General features: G+C 42.6%; 1 protein-coding gene across 2 annotated transcripts; it reads left to right on the top strand.

Moving 5' to 3' along the window:
* The first annotated feature begins 308 nt into the window (after window positions 1-308).
* Window positions 309-20,679, top strand: LOC106565895 (leucine-rich repeat-containing protein 38). Of its 2 annotated transcripts, none has more exons than XM_014133560.3 (2): window positions 309-1,931; window positions 16,954-20,679. In XM_014133560.3, exons 1-2 carry the CDS (start codon window positions 1,304-1,306, stop codon window positions 17,199-17,201), a joined length of 876 nt encoding a protein of 291 aa, XP_013989035.1. In that variant the 5' UTR covers window positions 309-1,303; the 3' UTR covers window positions 17,202-20,679. The 2 variants fall into 2 exon arrangements, with proteins under 2 accessions (XP_013989035.1, XP_013989034.1); XM_014133559.3 differs by lacking the exon at window positions 16,954-20,679 and adding an exon at window positions 2,143-2,438.
* Window positions 20,680-20,835: the final 156 nt, after the last annotated feature.

Genomic DNA, 20,835 nt, shown 5'->3' with positions numbered 1-20,835 from the left:
AGCCCTTTATTCTAGTCTATGATATCAAAAGGTTAAACAATAAGATATGCAAAATACAAATTAAAAAAGCGATACATAATGATACAGCATATTTTGTAATATCAATATTTTTATCAATATATATTAATTAATCATACATTTAATTATTCATTTATTTGCTAAATTCATGACAATCATTACTAGAAATTATTGGGATTTAAAAAATCTGAGTGAAACAACCCAAATATTTTTCACACTAGGAAGTGACATCATGTGTTGTCAACATGGTAAAGGCACGCCTCCTTCATAGCAATGAGGAGGGCATGAGATAAACCCTGGCACATTCTGAGATAGACAGACATTCAATTGACTGCTACTGTGCTAAATTCAGGATTGTCATCTGCATGAATATGACTTCTCCACGGACATTTGGATTCTCTCTCAATAGCAACAGAGCGTCGGGACCCAGCTGGGGAGTGTTTTGTCGAGGTCTGCTCTGCTGGCGAGTTGCAGAGCACAGGGAGATAGAGAAGGAATAAAAAAAACCTTGCATACACTTCAGCCGTGTTACTGTTGGATTGTATATCCTTTTAGATTAGCAGGCAGATCAGATCGACAGGCATTCCCACGCAATAAACCTTGCTATCTGTCTCTCCGACATTTGCAACATTGTGACAAATGGAGGGAAGCAACACTTTCCCTCTTCACTTGATCTGCCTGAGACTGACTTACCCCGGCGCGTATCCTTTTGTGTCAGAGACCCAGGCGTCCTCCTCAGTCAATCCCCCAAGATTGTCTGTGAGTTAACCCGGCGGACAGAGCCCCCTCCTTAGCCCCCCTCCCCCTGTCTGTGCCCCCAGTTTCTCTCTATTCCTGCTTCGCTATAGTTTCTATTTACCTTTGCTAAACTACCCTCCTCTTTCTGCTAAGATCTCTTTCTTTCTCTCTCTATCTAGCTCGCTCACTCTCTTTCGCTCTCTCTCTCCCTCCCACTTCTTGCCATCTCCCTTCCCTAGCTTCTTCAAAGCCAGCAGTGCTCTATTCTATCCAGGATGCTTGCTACATGATCTCTCGGAACACAGCGTTCGACGCTGCTCTCTCGCTGCCTGATGCCGGAGCTGTCTCAGATTTTCATCTCAAGAACGGCAGGATGCTCCTGCATAGGGATTGATCCCCCCTTTTTCCCTCTCGTTCTCCCCTTCCCCTCCCCTTTCCTAATCTCCCGCCCTCTGACCCTCACCCCCACTTCTCTTTCCCGACACCCCTTCCCATTCTTTCTCACCCCAAGCCTCCTCTGCCCCTCTCTGCTCTTACCCCCTTGACCATGTTGCCATGTGTCTGCTGGCTCCAGCCTCTCCTCGTCTTGCTGTCCTCTGTCTTACGGGCTCAGGGGGAAAACTGTCCAGCGAGCTGCCTGTGCCCGGACCCCCACACTGTGGACTGCAGCGGCCGTGGACTCATCCGTCTTCCTGATGAAATCCCCTTGGACGTCCGCAGGCTCCTTCTGTCTGACAACTGTATCCCCCGCATTCCCTCTGACTTCCTAGTGCTCTACAGTGACCTGGTCTACCTGGACCTACGGAACAACTCTTTGTCCCACATCGAGCCAGGCACCCTCAGCACCTCTTCCAGGCTGGTGTTTCTGGACTTGGGCAGCAACAACCTGACTGAGATCCCCTCGGGGACCTTTGGGCAGTCCCGTAGCCTGATCAAACTCCGCCTGGGCAATAACCCCTATCTGAGCAGGGTCAATGAGGATGCATTCCTAGGCCTCACCTCCCTGCGTGAACTGGAGCTGGAGCGTAACGCCCTGTCTGGCCTTCAGGTGGGGGCGCTGAGCCAGTTGCCCTCTTTACGGGTGGTGAGACTGGAGGGCAACCCTTGGGTGTGCAACTGCAACTTTGCCAACCTGTTTGGATGGCTGGAGGAAAACAGTCAAAAGCTTCCAAATGGTAAGTGTCTTCATCAGGGGGATGTTAGTTTACTTACAGCTGGCTTGACCTAAATAAAGGAAAGTCATGCAACATTAAGATTATATTATCTCAGCAAATCCTCTGTCATGCCATTGCTGTGTGTTCTATTTATATTTTCCCAGTAGAAAGAGGAACCCCTTCCTCTGTTCTAATTTTGGCTCCCTCTTTCTTTTCCTGCCCTAACCCACAGTGCCAGGGAGAGTAATGAAAGACAATGAGAGACGAGCTCTAGGGGGAAACCTTCAGGGGGATGGTCTCAGATACATTTCACTACAGACTGTCTGCAGCTTCATCCACATCAGCAAAACAAACACAACAACAGAAAGTCAACACCTCACGTTTACAATTCTGCTTGAGCATGAGATTTATGTTACCATGGTTCTGTGTGTAGTGTACTGTCCAAGCCAAACACCTGCCTCTTCCCTCAGGCCGGTGGTCTATCAATGTTTCCCTAAATCAATAAATGAGTGAGCGCTGTTTGTATGACCACTGTAACCAAGCTCGCCCTCCCTCTCTCCTTCCTGGTGGTGGAAGCTGGAGCCCATCCTGTCCTTTACTATTGTGTTTCTGCCTGGGGGAGTTAGGTAACGTTACGGCACTGATGTGTTGGCGTGGGCCCCCTCTCTCTCTGTGTCTCAGGGACACTCTCAGAATGTGTGCACGGCACACAAATATGAAAAACAACAAAAGACAAAGGGGATTACAATTCTCCCACAGGAGTGTGTATCCCACAAAGGGTAACGTCTGCTTACATGGAGATGATTAGACTGAACATCCAAACCCAGCACTTATTGTTGTGGGATTCATGTGTTTATAATGCAGAGGGAAACAAAGCTTAATTGTAGAGATTTGCATTTCTTCCACTCTTTTCAGGGTAGAAATGTAACAATCCTCAGACTACAGGATACACAGTAGCCAACTAACCAATCCAATAGATTCATATTTTAGAACTTTCAGATTTGACTCCACATTACTCCAATCACCATTTGTTGTATTTAGATAAACTAACGAGCCACATGTTGTTTGCTTGACATCACATTTGAATAGTATTTAGATATTGTCCTTGAAAATGCAAATATTGTCCTTATTTATTTGTTGATGTCTATTCATAATAATCATTCAAGCAAGGCTGTGTATAGCCCACCAGATAATACTATATAGAACCACTAACATGTAGGACACTTTGTTGTTAGAATATTACGGTCCAATAGTTCAGGTGTGCTTAATCTAGATACCCCAGATGATATGTTTCACACTGTGAATGTAAATATGTGTACTGTATTCAATTCCAAGGTAAAGCCTCACAGCATAAAACATCATGAATACGTTGTCGGCATATGAACCAATAGACAAAGTACATAAATAAGCATGCACAGCTGTCACTGTCTCCAAGCCAAGGTCGTTCCACGGGGGACATACTGTAACATGATGATCTACACACTTATGGGACATCAACACATTGTAATGACAAACATTGACCCATCTCATCTTACTGTATCTGTACCCTTTTGCAAATATGATTTCCTTACTGGGTTTGATGTAAAGGATTACTTAGATAAACTAAGATATACAATCTATAATTCAGGCAAACTGGGTAAAGCTGACAACAGCCCTGGGATCCTGTCCATTATATCTGTGTGATACATTACTCTGTGGATATGGACATCATGTTCACATAACCTTACTTTGTTCTTCTTCTTTAATCATAGGAATGCAAGGACAACAGTAGTTATGTTTTATAGAGGCTTGTGTGGAGACAAATCATATTTCTAATATTATTTTCCAGCCAATGCAAGCAGTGGGTGGACATTGCAAATCACTGACAACTAACAAAAACATCCTCACACATTTAGTTTGTGCATTAGCATGTCATTGCCATCCCTCTCCCTCTCCCTCCTCCTCAATAATAAAGCAACCACAAAAAGTTGGGGCTGTGTGAGAAAGAGAAGTTGATAAATTGTCAGGAATACCTCGTTCTCCATGGTAAGAGACTGCAAATGCATTCATCACTGGTCCTCAGTGTTGTCTACTGCAGGCTGTAATGAATTCTATTAGAGACGCTGGCCAAGCACACATCAGCAACAGTGAACAAGAGGCCATGGGCCCAGCGAGCCAACCCCTCTGGAAAATCTGCCAACTGGGCCGAGAGATGCACTCTCAAATTGAGTTAGCAGTGAAGCTTTTCACCTCATGTAAGGCACTTATATTCAAACCAGTGAGTGTTTACTGTGTGACCTGGCTAGGAGGCTTTGGCATAAGACTGGTGAAAACCACCTGCCAAAGATTAAAAAAACATAGTGACCTTTTCTATTTAGCATCATCAACCACACCCACTGGGCACAGATGTCAGTTAAACATCTAGTTTTGATTTACATTTGGTTGAGTTGTCAACTAACGTGAATTCAACGTGAAATTAACAAAACATTTCACCATGTCATTGGATTTAGGTTAGAAGTTTGGTAAAAAAAAGTATGAAAAGCCCTTATGTTGATGACTTTTTGTTAATCCAATCAGTTTTCCACATTGATTCAAAGTCATCACATAGATTTCCTTAGTTGAAATGACGTGGTGAAATTACGTTTTTGTCCAGTGGGCACTCACACATACTTTATGTTGCGGTAGACCTGAAGAACACTTTGCAGTTTTTGTCAGAATTGGGAATATGAGTGATATTTACTGCTGAATGCATTTGCAATTTAGCAATTCATAGAGCACAGGGGCACAGTGTTCTGGAACTGCCTCTGTGCTCAATAAAAATAAGAAATGTTGCTGATGCAAAGATTAAAAAAACATAGTGACCTTTTCTATTTAGCATAAGTGCCTTACATGAAGTCAACAAAGCTGTAAATCTGAAAGCAAAAGGAGAACTTATGATTTGAAGTCCCTGGCTGCAGCTCCAGAGGCCTTTTCAAGTAAATGTAATTTCCCATGTGGGTCTGGGATATCAGAAGTGAAATCATCCTTGTACAGGTTTGCTGAGAATCTGTCTAACGATCTAACCAGTCTCTTCTCAACTGCTCACATTGTAAAGGAATTGTTGTGAACCACACCTACAGAAACTGTTCCCAAGGACAAATTATAGAGTCAGACGCACCTACACGCTGCTAACAATACTAAGTTGGTATTGCTGAATTGTTGGTATGCGTTGGTGTGAAAACTTCAAACCGCCCTAAATATTCTCTGAGTATTGTGAAATGACCTGATTCATGAGTGGTGATTTTTGTGTGTGAATGTGTGCATGCATGTTTGGGGTTGGAGCTGTTGACCACCACTATTCCTGCAGTGACAGATGAACAGTCATTTATGGAACGAGGTTGATTTGATAAGCTCCTAAATAAGTATCAACCCTTCACAGAACCATGATCAGTATCCTCCTTAGGTGTATGATTTGTCATACAGTAATGCAACCCTTTAATTCTGAGCTAAAATGGTAGTGGTTAGGATGGATACACAAAACGCATCAACAGACAGTTTATGTTACCAGAATAGACATGGAAACATGGAATAATTAAACATGGACACATTCCTCTATCCGTATCTGTCAAATCATTCCCAAATTACCATACAGAAATCTCCTTCAGATCTACAGGAATCTCCCTCTGTCCTAATCCTGTTGTTTCTCGTTGTGGATATGATTTTATCATGGATTAGACCCTGTCTAGCAGCAGCAGGAGCCATTTTGTGCCTGTTCTCTCATGCTAATTTCCCATGTGCTAGATACCAGTCCACTGCACTACATACTAGCATGTCTCTGTTTGCATAACTGTGATTGGGTCACTGTGCTGAGTGGGTTGTAAATGCCTAAAATCCTGGGCTTTTATGGATTAAAAGCGTTGCTGTCCAGATGACTGTTTTACAAAATGGACAAATGCATAAGACACATATATACTGTAGCTATACCTGTTAATAATGTATTTGAATCCATCTTGACTGTAGATCCCCATATACAGTCATTAGATAATGTGACTGTTGTAAAATGATTCATGACTGATCTTAATCTGAATCATGTGTCATGATGACCCACCTTGCATATCAATTGACAACCTCTCTCCATAAACCTGCCAAGTATTCAGTCTTTGTAATCAGATGTTTGTCAGTCCACTCCTCTAAGGAGACGTTCCTGTACGCAGGTCTGCCTGTGTGCCACTAATCAGGCACCTAAATGTTTCATTAGGGGAATGAGTACAAACATGATCCACCCCTGTCTCCAGTGCTCTTGGGTTAAGGATGAACAAAGGCCATGCATCATTTAGAGCAACACAGTTCTATAGCACAGTAGCCAGCTGGGTAACAGGAGCCACAGACACAGACAGGGCAGGACAGGGCAGAGCAGCTCCCATGGGTCCCTTGGGCCAGTGTCTGAGGCCTAATGTGTCACAGCTATCAACACCATTCATGATCCACTGCTCATGTGACAGGATCAAAGCCTGAATTTTCCTTCACAGCCTATTAGGTTACTTCCCAGAGAGCTTCTACCACACTGCATGAGCAGCTCTCTAAGTATGACGCCACTGTGAATTCACTTGCTCTCCACATTACTGTCGCATATACAGTATGGAGTTAACATTGCATTACATTACACAATTATCAACTGTCTTTGCCTCGGGCATGGATGTCAGGGAAAATGTATTATTATATATAATGAGGGTTACATTGAGAAAATTGGACCTCTCTGAAATGAAAATGGATGGCCCTCCCTTCAGCAAAATATATTTTACCGAAACGAATAATTAAAACATAAAGTGCATAGCAGAGAACATGCCTACCGTTTACCCTCACTTCTTGGACAGACCAGAGCCTTAGATATGCTGTTTTAGAAACGGTTCTTTGTCCTGTAAGCATTACATGGCAACGCAGGAATTTTGATAGTGCACAGGGCTGCCAACCAGAAGGTTGTGGGTTCACAGACCACAGTGGACAAGAGTAGGGGTGGAAATATCACCTTTATAGTAAAAGCATTACACAAATCTATCGTATTTGCAGGTCCAAGAAAACATTGCCTTTTATAAAAATGTAATTTTACATATTAGCAGAATGTTTTTAAATACCACACAAATTAACGAAATGACAGGCTATGGACAGAGTGATTGTCCTATGTGTTCATCTGATCATATTTCTCCAATGCCAAATCAAGTCTTGTTTGCAACGAAACTGTCCCTGTTAGCAAATAATTAAATCTGAGATGTCATTAGGAATCTGAGTATGGTACTTTCAAAAGGGGCTCCTGAGTGGCGTAGCGGTCTAAGGCACTGCATCTCAGTGCTAGAGGTGTCACTACAGGCTGTATCACAACTGGCTGTGATTTGGAGTCCCATAGGGCGGTGCTCAATTAGGCCAGTGTCGTCTGGGTTAGGGATTGGCCGGGGTAGGCCATCATTGTAAATAAGAATTTGTTCTTAACTGACTTGCCTAGTTAATTAAATAAATAAAACAAGTTAGGCCTACCTTTCCACCCTAGACAGAGTAGATCTACCGACGCAGAAACAAGCGTTTCCCTAAAAGCTGTCTGGGTTTAAACACTTTCTATTGTAAAGAAAGTGAATAGCTGAATCAATTGATAGTGACAGATTTAGATTACTTCCCAAGCCAAGTACAGTTTTTGTCTTCTCGGCTATAAAAGGTTGTAGCTCAGCCTCTGAATGTCAAATAAATGAAACAATGATATCCCCATATACATCGGAGTCTTTCCCAGATATTTTCCTGGATATTTTAAAGCATCACAGAAAGAAGCGCTGTTATCGATCACTTTATATCAGATCTGTTTTATTTTCTTCAAAATCTTAAGCTAACAAGGGGTAGGCCTGTACTTTTTGCCATTTTCTTCAACAAAATTTAGGCCTACGGAATACCCTTTCATACCCAGTCAGTTCGACTCCTGGTTTTAACTTAACTGCCCTGACACGGAGGTAGGCTATTTAAGAAGTGCCTGGTGGGTGGAGGAATTGGCCAATTAATCTATGGATGTAGCACCCTATATACTAATTTTGTCTGTCAAACAGGTAGGCCTAACTATTATTTCTTAAATAGGAAGAAATAGCCTCCTGAGTGGCACAGCGGTCTAAGGCACTGCATCGCAGTGCTAGTGTAACCGATGTGAAAGGGCTAGCTAGTTAGCGGTGGTGCGCGCTAATAGCGTTTCAATCGGTGACGTCACTCACTCTGAGACCTTAAAGTAGTTCGTGGCACGATGGGTAACGATGCTTCGAGGGTGGCTGTTGTCGAAGTGTGCAGAGGGTCCCTGGTTTGAGCCCAGGTAGGGGCGAGGAGAGGGACGGAAGCTAAACTGTTACACTAGAGGTGTCACTACAGACCCGGGTTTGATCTCGGGCTGTATCACAATCAGCTGTGATTGGGTGTCCCAGAGGGCGGTGCACATTTGCTGTCCGGGTTAGGAGAGGGTTTGGCCGGGGGGACTTTACTTGGCTCATCGCGCTCTAGTGACTCCTTGTGGGGGGCCGGGTGTCTGCAGGCTGACATCGGTCATCAGTTGAACAGTGTTTCCTCTGACACATTGGTGCGGCTGGCTTCCGGGTTAAGCGGGTGGGTGTTAAGATGTGCTGTTTGGCGGGTCATTTTCGGAGGACGCATGTCACGTGTAAACAAAATAACAAACACAACAGCCAACAGTTCCGTCAGGTACATTGACAAAACGGAAAACAACTACCCACAAACCCCAAAGGAAAACATGGCTTCCAATCAGAGACAACGAAAGACACCTGCCTCTGATTGGAAACCATACCCGGCCAAAACCTGGAAAACAAAACATAGAACTAGAATACTAGAAAAGCCCCACCCATAAACAGAAAACCCCAAACCACCCAACATAACCACCTGTCATGCCCTGACCGCACTACTATGGCAAATTACCTCTTACAAGGGTCAGGACGTGACAGTAGCCCCCCCAAAGGTGCAGACCCCGACTGCACCCAAACAAAAACCCAACAAAAACAACCCCAAACACAAAGGGAGGGAAGGGAGGATGACAAACGTCTATGGCGGGTCATGCGCTACACCCAGACCCTTCCTCTGCCTCCAATCCTCCAGCAACGGAGGTGGCTCTGGATCAGGGCGTAACCCCCGTTCCGCCCGCAGATCCCTCCGCTTCTGTAACCCTGGCCTGCGGATCATTATCGGAGGAATCGGACTGTAGATCCTTACCGGAAGCTCTGTGCTGTAGACCACCGCTGGAGAATCTGTGCTGTAGACCACCGCTGGAGGATCTGTGCTGTAGACCACCGCCGGAGGATCTGGGCTGCAGACCGTCGCCAGAGGTCCCGGGCTGAGGGGCGTCGCCGGAGGTCCCGGGCTGAGGGGCGTCGCCGGAGGTCCCGGGCTGAGGGGCGTCGCCGGAGGCCCCGGGCTGAGGGGCGTCGCCGGAGGCCCCGGGCTGAGGGGCGTCGCCGGAGGCTCCGGGCTGAGGAGCGTCTCTGTAGGTTCCGGACTAAGGGCCTTCGCTGCAGGCTCCGTGCCATGGGTCATCACTACTGGTTCCGTGTCATGGATAATCACTGGAGGCTTTGTGCCATGGATCATCACTGGAGGCTCCGGGCCATGGGTTATCACTGGAGGCTTCGTGCCATGGATCATCCCTACAAGCTCCGGGCCATGGATCATCACTGGAGCCTTCGTGCCTTTGATCATCCCTACGGGCTCCGGACCATGGATCATCACTGGAGGCTTCGTGCCATGGATTAACACTACAGGCTCCGGGCCATGGATCATCACTGGAGGCTTCATGCCATGGATTATCGCTGGAGACGTCGGACCATTATTAGAGGCTTCCTTCGGGGCGCTGGAACTGGTCTCACTGAACTGGGGAGACGTACTAAGGGCCGAGTGCTCAGGCTGTACCGGGTTATGGATGCGCATTGGAGGAATGCTACGTGGGGCTGGCATAGGAGGCGCCAGGCTAGTCACACACACCTTCAGGCTAGTGCGGGGAGCAGGAACAGGACGTACTGGGCTCTGGTGACGCACTGGAGGTCTGCTACGTGGGACTGGTATAGGAGGCACCAGGTGAGTACCACATACCTTCGGGCTAGTGCGGGGAGCAGAAACAGGGCGTACTATGGTGGCGCACTGGAGGTAGAGTACACGGAGCAGGCACAGGGTACACTGAGTCTTGGAGACGCACTGGAGGTCTGGAGCGCACGACCTGCGCAACCCGTCCTGGCTGGATGGTCACTGTAGCCCGGCACGGGCGCAGCGCTGGCACAGGGCGAACTGGGCTGTGCTGGGGAATGAGGGCTGCTGTGCGTAGAGCAGGCGCAGGATCAACTGGGCCGAGGAGATGCACTGGCGGCCAGATGCACTGAGCAGGCACACTCCTTCCTGGCTGAATGCCAATCTTTGCCCGACAGCGATGAGGAGCTTGCATCGAGCGCACTGGGCTTTGAATGCGTATGGGCGATACAGTGCACATTTCGGCATAGCGCGGTGCTTACTTCGTCACCTGCTCCCCACGGTAAGCACGGGGAGTTGGCTCAGGTCTCCATCCTGACTTAGCAAAACTCCCCGTGTGCCAACCCCAAAAGAAATTTGGGGCTGCCTCTCGCACTTGCATATTGGTGGATATAGCGCCTCATAATATCGCCACTCCGTTGTTGCTGCCTCGATCTCCTCCTTCGGCTGGCGATACTCCCCAGCCTGCCTCCAGGGTCCTTTCCCGTCTAATATCTCCTCCCAAGTCCACGACTCCAAGTACTTCTCCTGTTGCTCCCTTCCACGCTGCTTGCTCCTTTGTTTGAAGGGTTATTCTGTCACGGCTGTTTGAAGGAGCGGACCAAGATGCAGCGTTTTCGTAGTTCCACATATTTATTTAAACGTGAAACTTAATGCAATACATAAATAACTTGAAAATACAAAAACAACAAACTGTGACGCAGGAGGAACAAACACACTCACAAAAATAATAACCCACAAACCACAATGAGAAAAACCCCTACTTAAATATGATCTCTAATCAGAGGCAATGAGGATCAGCTGCCTCCAATTAGAGATCAACCCCAAACAATCCAAACATAGAAATAGACAAACTAGAACCTAAACATAGAAATAGAAAACATAGATAAACCAAAAACACCCACTGTCACGCCCTGCCCTACACTACTCTAGAAAATGACATCTTACTAGGGTCAGGACGTGACATAGACACTGTATTCTCAGCACCCAGAACCAAACAGTCTGTCAAGAGACTGTCATGTGTAGGAAATCAAACTAGGATGTTTGTCTGGTAGACAGACAGTATTTTGGAGGATTTGTGTAACAGGTGTCCACTGAAGCTTAGAGCTCTATTCAATCCGCATCGCGGAAGTTAAGCTTTACAGCGTGTTTGATATTTATAGGCAATGCAGTAATATGAAAATGCAGTAAATGCTGCATATGTCGGCTAAATCGGAAATTACCTTTACATCTGTAGCGCTTGAATAGAGCCCTTAGCGTATGTAAATTACACTAATACTGTATATGACCAGAGGCACAGTGGCCCTAATCCAAGGCTCTGCTCACTGAAAAACTCTCTCCATTTGGGGAGAAAAAGCTGTGGGTGGACCATGGTGCGTTATATAACCTATTTGTTCTCTATTAAAGAAATGGTAATAGCATGAAACTGCTCCATTTCCACAAGAATCAAGGCCCATTGTTTTCAGTTTAAAAGGATTTCACCCTTTTTTCAGTAATTTCCACATACCGAAAAAGTGTCTGTGGCCTCCTGCATAATGTATCTATAAAAATAATGTGTTAACCACAAGATAATCAGCACAGGTAAAAAAATATCCGCTGTCACCTAAGAAGGGATTCATTTAGTGTTGGAGGAAAATAGGGCCCGTCGTCGTACCCCACTAGGAGCAGGATATCGTAAATACAGTAACTCCAACAGGACTCTGCAGGCAAACTTTGCTCTCCAATCTCATTAATCAAAGTGTAGGGAGATGCTGGGGTAGAATTACCAAAGACAGGCCCATCTCAGAGCCTAAGGCTGGGTCTCCTGGGTCATGAGTTTGCCATGCAAAGTGCCGTGTGAAAAGCAGAGGCCATTCATCTCTTATTCAAGTTGACAATACAGCTGGTTTTAGCAATGTAAAGGATCCCAAGACTATATTCGACTCCTCTCAACTTTGAGTGGAATTTATATGCAGCCTCTTTATAAATTTTCTTGGGCTGTCCAGGTGAACTTTCCATCTGACCATGCAATCCCATTTTACACCTGTTTTGTAACATGGGAAGCCTATAATGTATAGGTGGTGAACATTTACACTGTAGTGAAAAAGCTACAGTATTGTTAGGTGTATGACGTTGTCATGCACTTCAAAGTTTTATGCGGAACAGCAATGATTTTAAATGAGTGGCTATTTTACATTTAAGTAATTTAGCAGATGCTCTTATCAAGAGCGACTTACAATTAGTGCATTCATCTTAAGATAGTCAGGTGAGACAACAACACATCACAATCGTATCATGTACATTTTCCCTCAACAAAGTATTTATCAGCAAAGCCAGTGCTAGCGGGAAAATACGTTGGGGGTGCCGTGAGAGTTATTTAACCTCTTGGGGCTAGGTGGGACGCTAGCGTGCCACCCGTGGTGCACTCCATCAACAGCAGGTGCATTTCAAGAGCGGCAAATTTGAATCCAAATAAATGTCAAAATTCAAATTTTTCAAAAATACAACTATTTTACACCATTTGAAAGATAAACATCTCCTTAATCTAACCACGTTTTACGATTTCAAAAAGGTTTTACGGCGAAAGCATAAATTTAGAGTATGTTAGGACAGTACATTTACAAGAGTTGTGTGTAATGTTTTGTCAAGTCAAAGACAGGGTCACCAAAACCATAAAACCAGCTAAAATGATGCACTAACCTTTTACAATCTCCATCAGATGACACTCCTAGGACATTATGTTAGACAATGCATGCATTTTTAGTTCTATCAAGTTCATATTTATATCCAAAAACAGCGTTTTACTATGGCATTGATGTTGAGGAAATCGTTTCCCTCCAATAACCGGCAGTCAAGTCAGCATCACAAATTAAATAATTAAAATTAGAAAACATTGGTAAAATATTATATTGTCATTTAAAGAATTATAGATTTACATCTCTTGAACGCAATCAACTTGCCAGATTTAAAAATAACCTTACTGGGAAATCACACTTTGCAATAATCTGAGCACTGCGCCCAGAAAAATACGCGTTGCGATACAGACTAGACGTCATGTTGGGGAGATCTAAAATCGAAAATACTATGTAAATAATCCATTACCTTTGATTCTCTTCATCAGATGTCACTTCCAGGTATCACAGGTCCATAACGAATGTAGTTTTGTTCAAAAAAGCTCATCATTTATGTCCAAAAATCTCTGTCTCGTTAGCACATGATGTAAGCCAGCCGGACTTCTCGTCATGAACGAGGGGAAAAAATATATTTCCGTTCGTTCAAACATGTCAAACGTTGTATAGCATAAATCATTAGGGCCTTTTTTAACCAGAACATGAATAATATTCAAGGTGGACGAATGCATACTCTTTTATAACGTATTGGAACGAGGGTACCCAACATGAACTCGCGCGCCAGGTGTCTAATGGGACATCATCGTTCCATGGCTCTTGTTCGGTCAGATCTCCCTCCAGAAGACTCAAAACACTTTGTAAAGGCTGGTGACATCTAGTGGAAGCAATAGGAAGTGCCAAAATATTCCTAAGCCCCTGTGTTTTTCAATGGGATAGGTTTAAAGTCAATACAACACATCAGGTATCCACTTCCTGTCAGAAAATGTCTCAGGGTTTTGCCTGCCAAATGAGTTCTGTTATACTCACAGACACCATTCAAACAGTTTTAGAAACTTTAGAGTGTTTTCTATCCATATATAATAAGTATATGCATATTCTAGTTACTGGGTAGGATTAGTAACCAGATTAATTCGGGTACATTTTTTTTATCCAGACGTGCAAATGCTGCCCCCTAGACCCAACAGGTTAAGATTGTTAAGAAAATAAAGCAGATCTGATTATATAAACAACGCTTTGGTCTGCAATGATTTATGCTAGAAACAAGCTGTAAAATACAGTGGAAAGAAACTAAGGTAACACTTTACTTGACACCGTGTCATAACATGTTATAACAGGTCATAACCATGTCATAATATGTCGTAACAGCTGGCATAACTTATCATAACCTGTCATAATATGGTCATAACACTGTCAAAACCAATATTTACACCTGTTGTGACATATATTGCATTATATTTCTGTGTCAAACCCCACAGAAATATGATGAGATGAACATATGGGCCTATCTCTCTGTCCATTCTTGTGTGGAATTTGATTTATAAAAAAAGACTGCTAATATGAAAAATGATGTAGAATGTTAAAAAAAAAAATATCTGACATGCAAATACGATGATAGATTCATAAAATACTTTTACTGTAAAGAAGATCTTTCCCCTCTTGTCCACGGTGGTCTGCGAACCCACAACCTTCCGTCCGCCATCCCTGCGCACTATCAAATTTCCTGCATTGCCATGTAATGCTTACAGGACGAAGAACAGTTTCTAAAACTGCATATCTAAGGCAAGGCACTGGTCTGTTCAGAAAGTGAGAGTAAATGGTAGACATGTTCTCTACTCTCCACTTTCATTCATTATTTTGGGTATAGGGGAGGGTCACTTGCTTTTTTCAGGGAGGATTTAGGGGAAATATATTTTGCTGATGAGAGGACCATCCATTTTCATTTCAGAGAGGTCCCATTTTCTCCATGTAACCCTCATTATAAATAACGTTCACTCCCTTAGGAGAAATAATTAGCCCTGTGCCACCAGATGCTCCCGGATTATGAGCAAACACATAGTCAGATGACGAGAGAGCAGCTGGAGTGGTGTTCTCTGGGAAAATACATGTCTCCATCAGGGTCAAAAAGGGCAACATAGACTGAGATGAACTCAGCCATATTGACAGCAGATCGGCAGTTCCAAACGCTGCTGGAGACTAGGAATTCCACATGGGTTGTGCATTCAGGGTACACTAAATTAGAAGGGTTGCAGCTACGGGGTGGGGAGCGTCTGTTAAACCTACAGGGAGAGGAGCGAACTGGGATGGGAAACACACATACTTGCCAAATCTACAAAATAGCAAAATGAGATTATCAGAAAATAACTAGGTAAAATAATCAAGTGAGAGTGGTTTAAAGCCTTCCTCTCTTTCCTTCCTTGAATAACTCCATAGAACAACTCTGCAGATCAACTGTAACATAATCCTCTGGCACCTTACATTTATAAAAAAATATGAGAAAACCAGCTGCATTCCACACTGCATGGATGGCAAGTCCTAAAGCAGAGTGGATTGTAATGTTGACAGCAGAACATGATGAGCTGTGTGTGTGTGTTTGTGAGAGACTGAGAAAACATATATGCATGCATGCTTTGGCATGTGGCCCACCTCCAATAGGCTTTCTCTCTGCCCACCTGTGAGTTAACATTTTCATTGATATGTCTAGCTTTTTCATCCCAGTGTAAAGAGCCAATTTATTTACTGTATGCGGTTGTCCTCCCAAGTGGCCAGCCTTGTTCGAGTAGAAAAATGTTATCTCATTTTATACCTTTGCTAGGTGTTGTCATGCTTAAACTGTGTTGACAATGGCTTGTGCTGTAACTATGCAGCAACGTTATGGGGTGAAAGGGATGTGGTCAGCTGTACAGTGATGAATGTAGAGGTCAGAAGTCAGTAAGAGTGTCAGTGTCGGTGACTAACCGGTGCCCTGCAGAGCTCATGTGTAAGACAACTATAAACATGCCTTTCAATCAAAAAAGCCACTATGTATCGAATCAATTCTCTTCATCACGTGGACTTGAGTCAGATATGTTTCTCTACAAGCTAAACAGCCATGATTGTAATGCAGCACACTATACAGGAGCTAATTAGACCAATTAATCAGCGGTTTAACCTTGCAGTGTTTTCAAACAACATTATTGCAGCAGCCAATGTCAAGAGGCTTGTTTGTTCATTACTTTCATTACTATTCTAGACAGCATAAAAATCAATGAGGTAGTAGATGAACGAATGCAGTATTAGCTCAGCTGGCAATTTAGTCCTGGATTGAAAGTACATACTGTAGTATTATAAGGGTGTTCGAAGTTGCCAGAATACATCATTCCATTTTGTATCGGTTCAGCTTTGGGAATTATATAGCCAAGCCACCTGAAAATCTCTCTCACACAGCGCAGACCTGAAAGCCTTCCATATGCATAGGTAGAATCAGTGGAACTTCTACAGCCTGTAATCTAGCCAGCTCTCTCATCTCACATAATGTTATCCCATCAGCACAGCACAGGGCATGTCAACGGCACTTCAAATATTTACTCAACGTTAACAAATTGGTTCAGTGAGGCTATGATCCACAGCTCATGTCACCTTGGGACTCAGAATTAAGACTAATGACATTACGATGGAAAAATACCCATGGTTTGTTCTTTCCTCAAAATGGGATGAGTGGAAACTAACCTTGAAATCCACAATGTGATGTCGTTTTTGTCATTGTAAACGATATGTCACAGTGACTTGGACACTGGTGAGCATGACAGACCGATTTATTATGGTTACATCTTGAGATAAGTTCAGTGAATGTGCTCCTTATCTCTGGTTGTCCCAGACAATGCTGTAAATAAAAAACAGAGGTTATTCCAAGTGATTTGTTTGGTTAATTGACTTCTATTTACCCCCAAGGGTCATAATTCAGAGAATTTGATACCAATCCAGACTTTCCATTTAATAAATAAGACATAATAAAACAAGTATTGGAATAACAAAAACTCTTTGTAAGTTATTATTGCATCTAGAGGTCAATATCTCGATAGTTATGAGAATTGCTGTTATTTGTGAAGGTTAGTATAATTGTTTCTGCTAGAGGGGACAGTTTGTTTTACACGATGATAATGTGATAATGGGGACTCTATGTCTGGGGTTTCTGTGTGGTCCTAATCCCATTCCTCTTCCTTGTCCCCTTGTAGGAGTGGAGGGCATGGAGTGTTCATTACCCATGGACGGCAGACGGGTGTCCCTGAGCCAGCTATCACAGGACAGCTTCCGGGAGTGTCAGATCACCCTTACCTTAACAGACTTACTCATCATCATATTTTCTGGCATCTCTGTGTCCGTAGTGGCCATCATGACCAGCTTCTTCCTGGCCTCCATTGTCCACTGTTTCCAGCGCACAAGCAAAACCACTAAGGGAGATGAGGAGGAGAGTGAGGAGTGAGACTGACTGTGTCCCTGAGCACGCCTGAACTGACACTTCATCTGGCCTGACCGTGAGACCAGACTGCTGCCCAACATGCTGCCCAACCTGCCGCCTCACACAGGTGGAGAACTGGGAGAGGAAGAGAGGGATTGAGTGGCACATTTTGCATTGGTTTGTGGGGTTTTCCAAAAGCCCTGATACGGCAGATGCTGTTCTCTCTGCATGTGTGGAAAATATATAAACATGTCCCAATGAGTTATAGTCAAAGATAGAATAGATCATTCTCTATGTCTATAGTGTTGACAGTGTGCTGTGGTTGCTCTTTAAAAGCATACTGTATAGCTCTTTAATACACACAAATTCACTGGTGGTTGATGATTCGATAGGAACACCAAGATGTAGAAAAAATATCAAACAAGTTTATAAAGAGTTGCATACTTTGCAGTTAGCTTTTCAGTGCCCAGCCTAGATCCAAACAAAGACATTATTAGACATAACATAAACGCAAGTAATACAGATTTTCAGAAAAACTATTTACATTTGGTTTGACATTTTTACATCTTACAGAGTCATTAAACTGTGATTTATTTTGAAATGAAGTAGCTATAAGTAGCCGCAGGCTCTTAGAGCCCAAAATTAATGCACTGAGTTTTGGCTAAGTGAAAATGTTTGTTGGAGGATACAGTACGTCTCATATTGAACCAGGGCCTTAGACTGCCATTTTAATCCTTGGGCGGGCCAAAACAGCGTAAAAAGTGTACTTTCCGTGATTGAAAAACACTTTCAGTGTAAAATTAAATGACTAAAACCAGATATAAAGTATGTAAAAAAGATAATAAAGCTATATATATTTTTTTTTATATATCAACTTTGAGAACTAACAATCAGCAAAAGCTAGACAGTCAGGGAGAATTGAACACTTCAAAAACAATGCATTTAGCAGTATTGATTTTGTTATTATGTTCGAGCATTAGAACACAGCATTAGCCAAGGTGAAATTGAATAGAATTGCAGGAAATTCACTTTAAATCTGCTAAGATTTCTCTCAGTGCAAGGGATTTTTTATTTGAATTGCAGTAAATTGGCTTAAAAATGCTGAAATGTCTGTACATCATCAAGATGGGGGCCGCTAAAATGTCTGTACACCATCAAGATGGGGGCCGCTAAAATGTTCAGCCGCCACCCGACGAGCCGACCGCACCCAATGCCACTCGCCGAGCTACGTCCAGTATAATGGAATGTCCTGCCTTCTCAAGGAGTTCAATATGTTTTATTTTGGGACTGCCTCACAGGTTAACTAGCGTTCTGCAAAAATGGTTTTGCTGTTGCAGAATGCAATATTAATTAAGGGCAGCAGGAGGGGTAAAAGGAGTGTTCTGTGATGGAACATATAATTCATCTGACATATGCAGGTAGTCTCCGAGGTCTACAGATATTTTTATATCCAGTATATATCCACAGATGTCTGTATCAAAGGAAATATAGTCAACAAAATGTTAGAAAAAGATTTACATCTTCCAGATGATACATGTTCCCTAGACTGAGAATTGTGAATTGTGTAAAATTCCATACATATAATCTAATAAACAATGATAATTATAGGTGTAGAACCAAAATAGAATTGATGTGTCAAATACTGCACTTTAAATGGTGACCGTTGTATCTGAGTTTGGCCCCGAACTCCACTGAGTGGACTAGTGTTGCCTATATCTGCCAAAGATTAGGTTTAGAGGAAATGGGCATTAGGGACTTCCATGTGGATTATGTAGTGTACCGTGTTGTAGAGTTGGTTCTTAATAAAAAGGAATCCACAGTATAGCCAAATAACATTGAATTGATGTAACTGTAAAATCACTTATGGTCTTCATGCAGATTGCAATTTGCTTTAAACCTTGATAAGCTTGATTAGTCAAATGTATCATTTAAGCTAGTTGGTTTCCCTTCACATGGCAAGAAGAAAATACATTTAAAGCTATGGATAAAAAAAACGGCATATTCACGAGAGGATGTCAAGCTACAAAATGCAGAAAGCAGAGCAAAGAATAACATACATTTGGATTCTTTCTCTTAAAAAAGAGAGAACATTTATGAATGTCAAATCTTTTTTGGGAGGAATTACATTATGAACAGGGCAAAATATCATGTGCAGCGTTTTCGAGTGATGTGTTTCGCAGTGGGGAAAAGAATAAGACAAATGTGGCCTTACATGTCTTGGAATCAATGTACACCATACAGTTGATGCACAGAGATGTCATATAAAAGGGATACTTCTGAGCTCTCAGATACTATCCTTGGTTGCTCATTATGTACTGTATGTTGTTTAGTGTTGGATTTCATCCAACATTTTCAATGGGATAGTTTGAGCAATAGATGAACAACGAAGATGTCCTTTTCATGGAATATTATAGTTTATATTACAGCCCACAGATTATTGTTTCTCATACCCTGAATATGATGTTATCTATCATCAGTGTTGGATGCATATCAAACATTGGTTGTCAATGACTACAGGGGAGACCAAGTTTATAGATTTTCTTGGCAACACTGCATAGGATGGACAGCTGCATGAATTGCTTATTATTGTTTGAGAAATGATTAAATGCTTCAGTTAACCATATGACCATCATACAGTATGTGTAGCATAACATTGAGACATATAACCATAATGAAGACACTGAGATAAATATATGTCTGTTTATGCAGTTTCCTGTGAACATAGCATTGAGTATGAAGTAACAATAATAGCAATCTATTAATTGTCAAGCATGTGTCATTCACAATATTCAGTATAAAGGAAATTAATTATCCTGACTAATCATCCACCACAGTGGGTAATGTAACCGGTATTGGTTTTACCATGAATAACCAACAGTGTGCAATAACAAATATGTCTTACATGAATCCTTAGCATAATGGAAGTTCAGGTCCTAAAAGCCACAGAAATACACCTTGTAAGTACAGCAGATAACCTCTAACTACTATGTAGTTACAGTGAAATTATATGACAAATATTTTAGTTAGCTTGGAGCAATTTTCAGCATGCCGTTTATTTAATTAATTCAATAGTTTGTAAGTTATTCATTCATTTATCGTTAGATACAAACAAAGCATGTAACCCTAGTTTTTATTTCTGCTTTCCAGATTCATATGTATATTTTTCTATTAAAGTCTATGGGATTCAACTCTTCTGTGTCTTCACATATCACATGGGAGGTCTCCTGGCTGTCTGTGCCAGTTCACCTTGACAATGGTTCTATATCCTTGAAGAACACATGTCACTGATGGATACTGTCGTATGTGTTTTTCTTGACTTAAAATAAGATGATGTCACTCCACTTTATGTTTAAAAAGTTAAAGGTGGAATCAAGGCTGTTAAAAACAATTAGCATGTTTGGAAACATATGGTGTGACCTTTGTGAGCTGTCTGAATCCATGTCATAAAGATAGTACCATTGGGTTGTCAGCATTAAAACTGTTTAAAATCATATGAAAGAAAGTCAATTAGGCTTCTTCTGTATTTCTGTTACCAGACCTGTAAGCCTTCACACGTAGGGACATACTATTTTGACCAGGCTATTGCATTATTCTCGTAGACTGTGAAAAGGTCATATTGTGTCAACCACATAAATCATTAGCATATATATACATGGCC

Source organism: Salmo salar, chromosome 12 (assembly GCF_965601325.2).
Source record: "Salmo salar chromosome 12, fSalSal1, whole genome shotgun sequence".
In the NCBI taxonomy this organism is placed as follows: domain Eukaryota; kingdom Metazoa; phylum Chordata; class Actinopteri; order Salmoniformes; family Salmonidae; genus Salmo; species Salmo salar.
This window is presented reverse-complemented; position numbering and strand designations above follow the sequence as displayed.

Coding starts and splice junctions, on each gene's coding strand:
- LOC106565895 (XM_014133559.3), top strand. CDS start 1,304: ATGTTGCCATGTGTCTGCTGGCTCCAGCCTCTCCTCGTCTTGCTGTCC. Junction 1,932..2,142: donor CAGTCAAAAGCTTCCAAATG/GTAAGTGTCTTC, acceptor CCTAACCCACAG/TGCCAGGGAGAGTAATGAAA.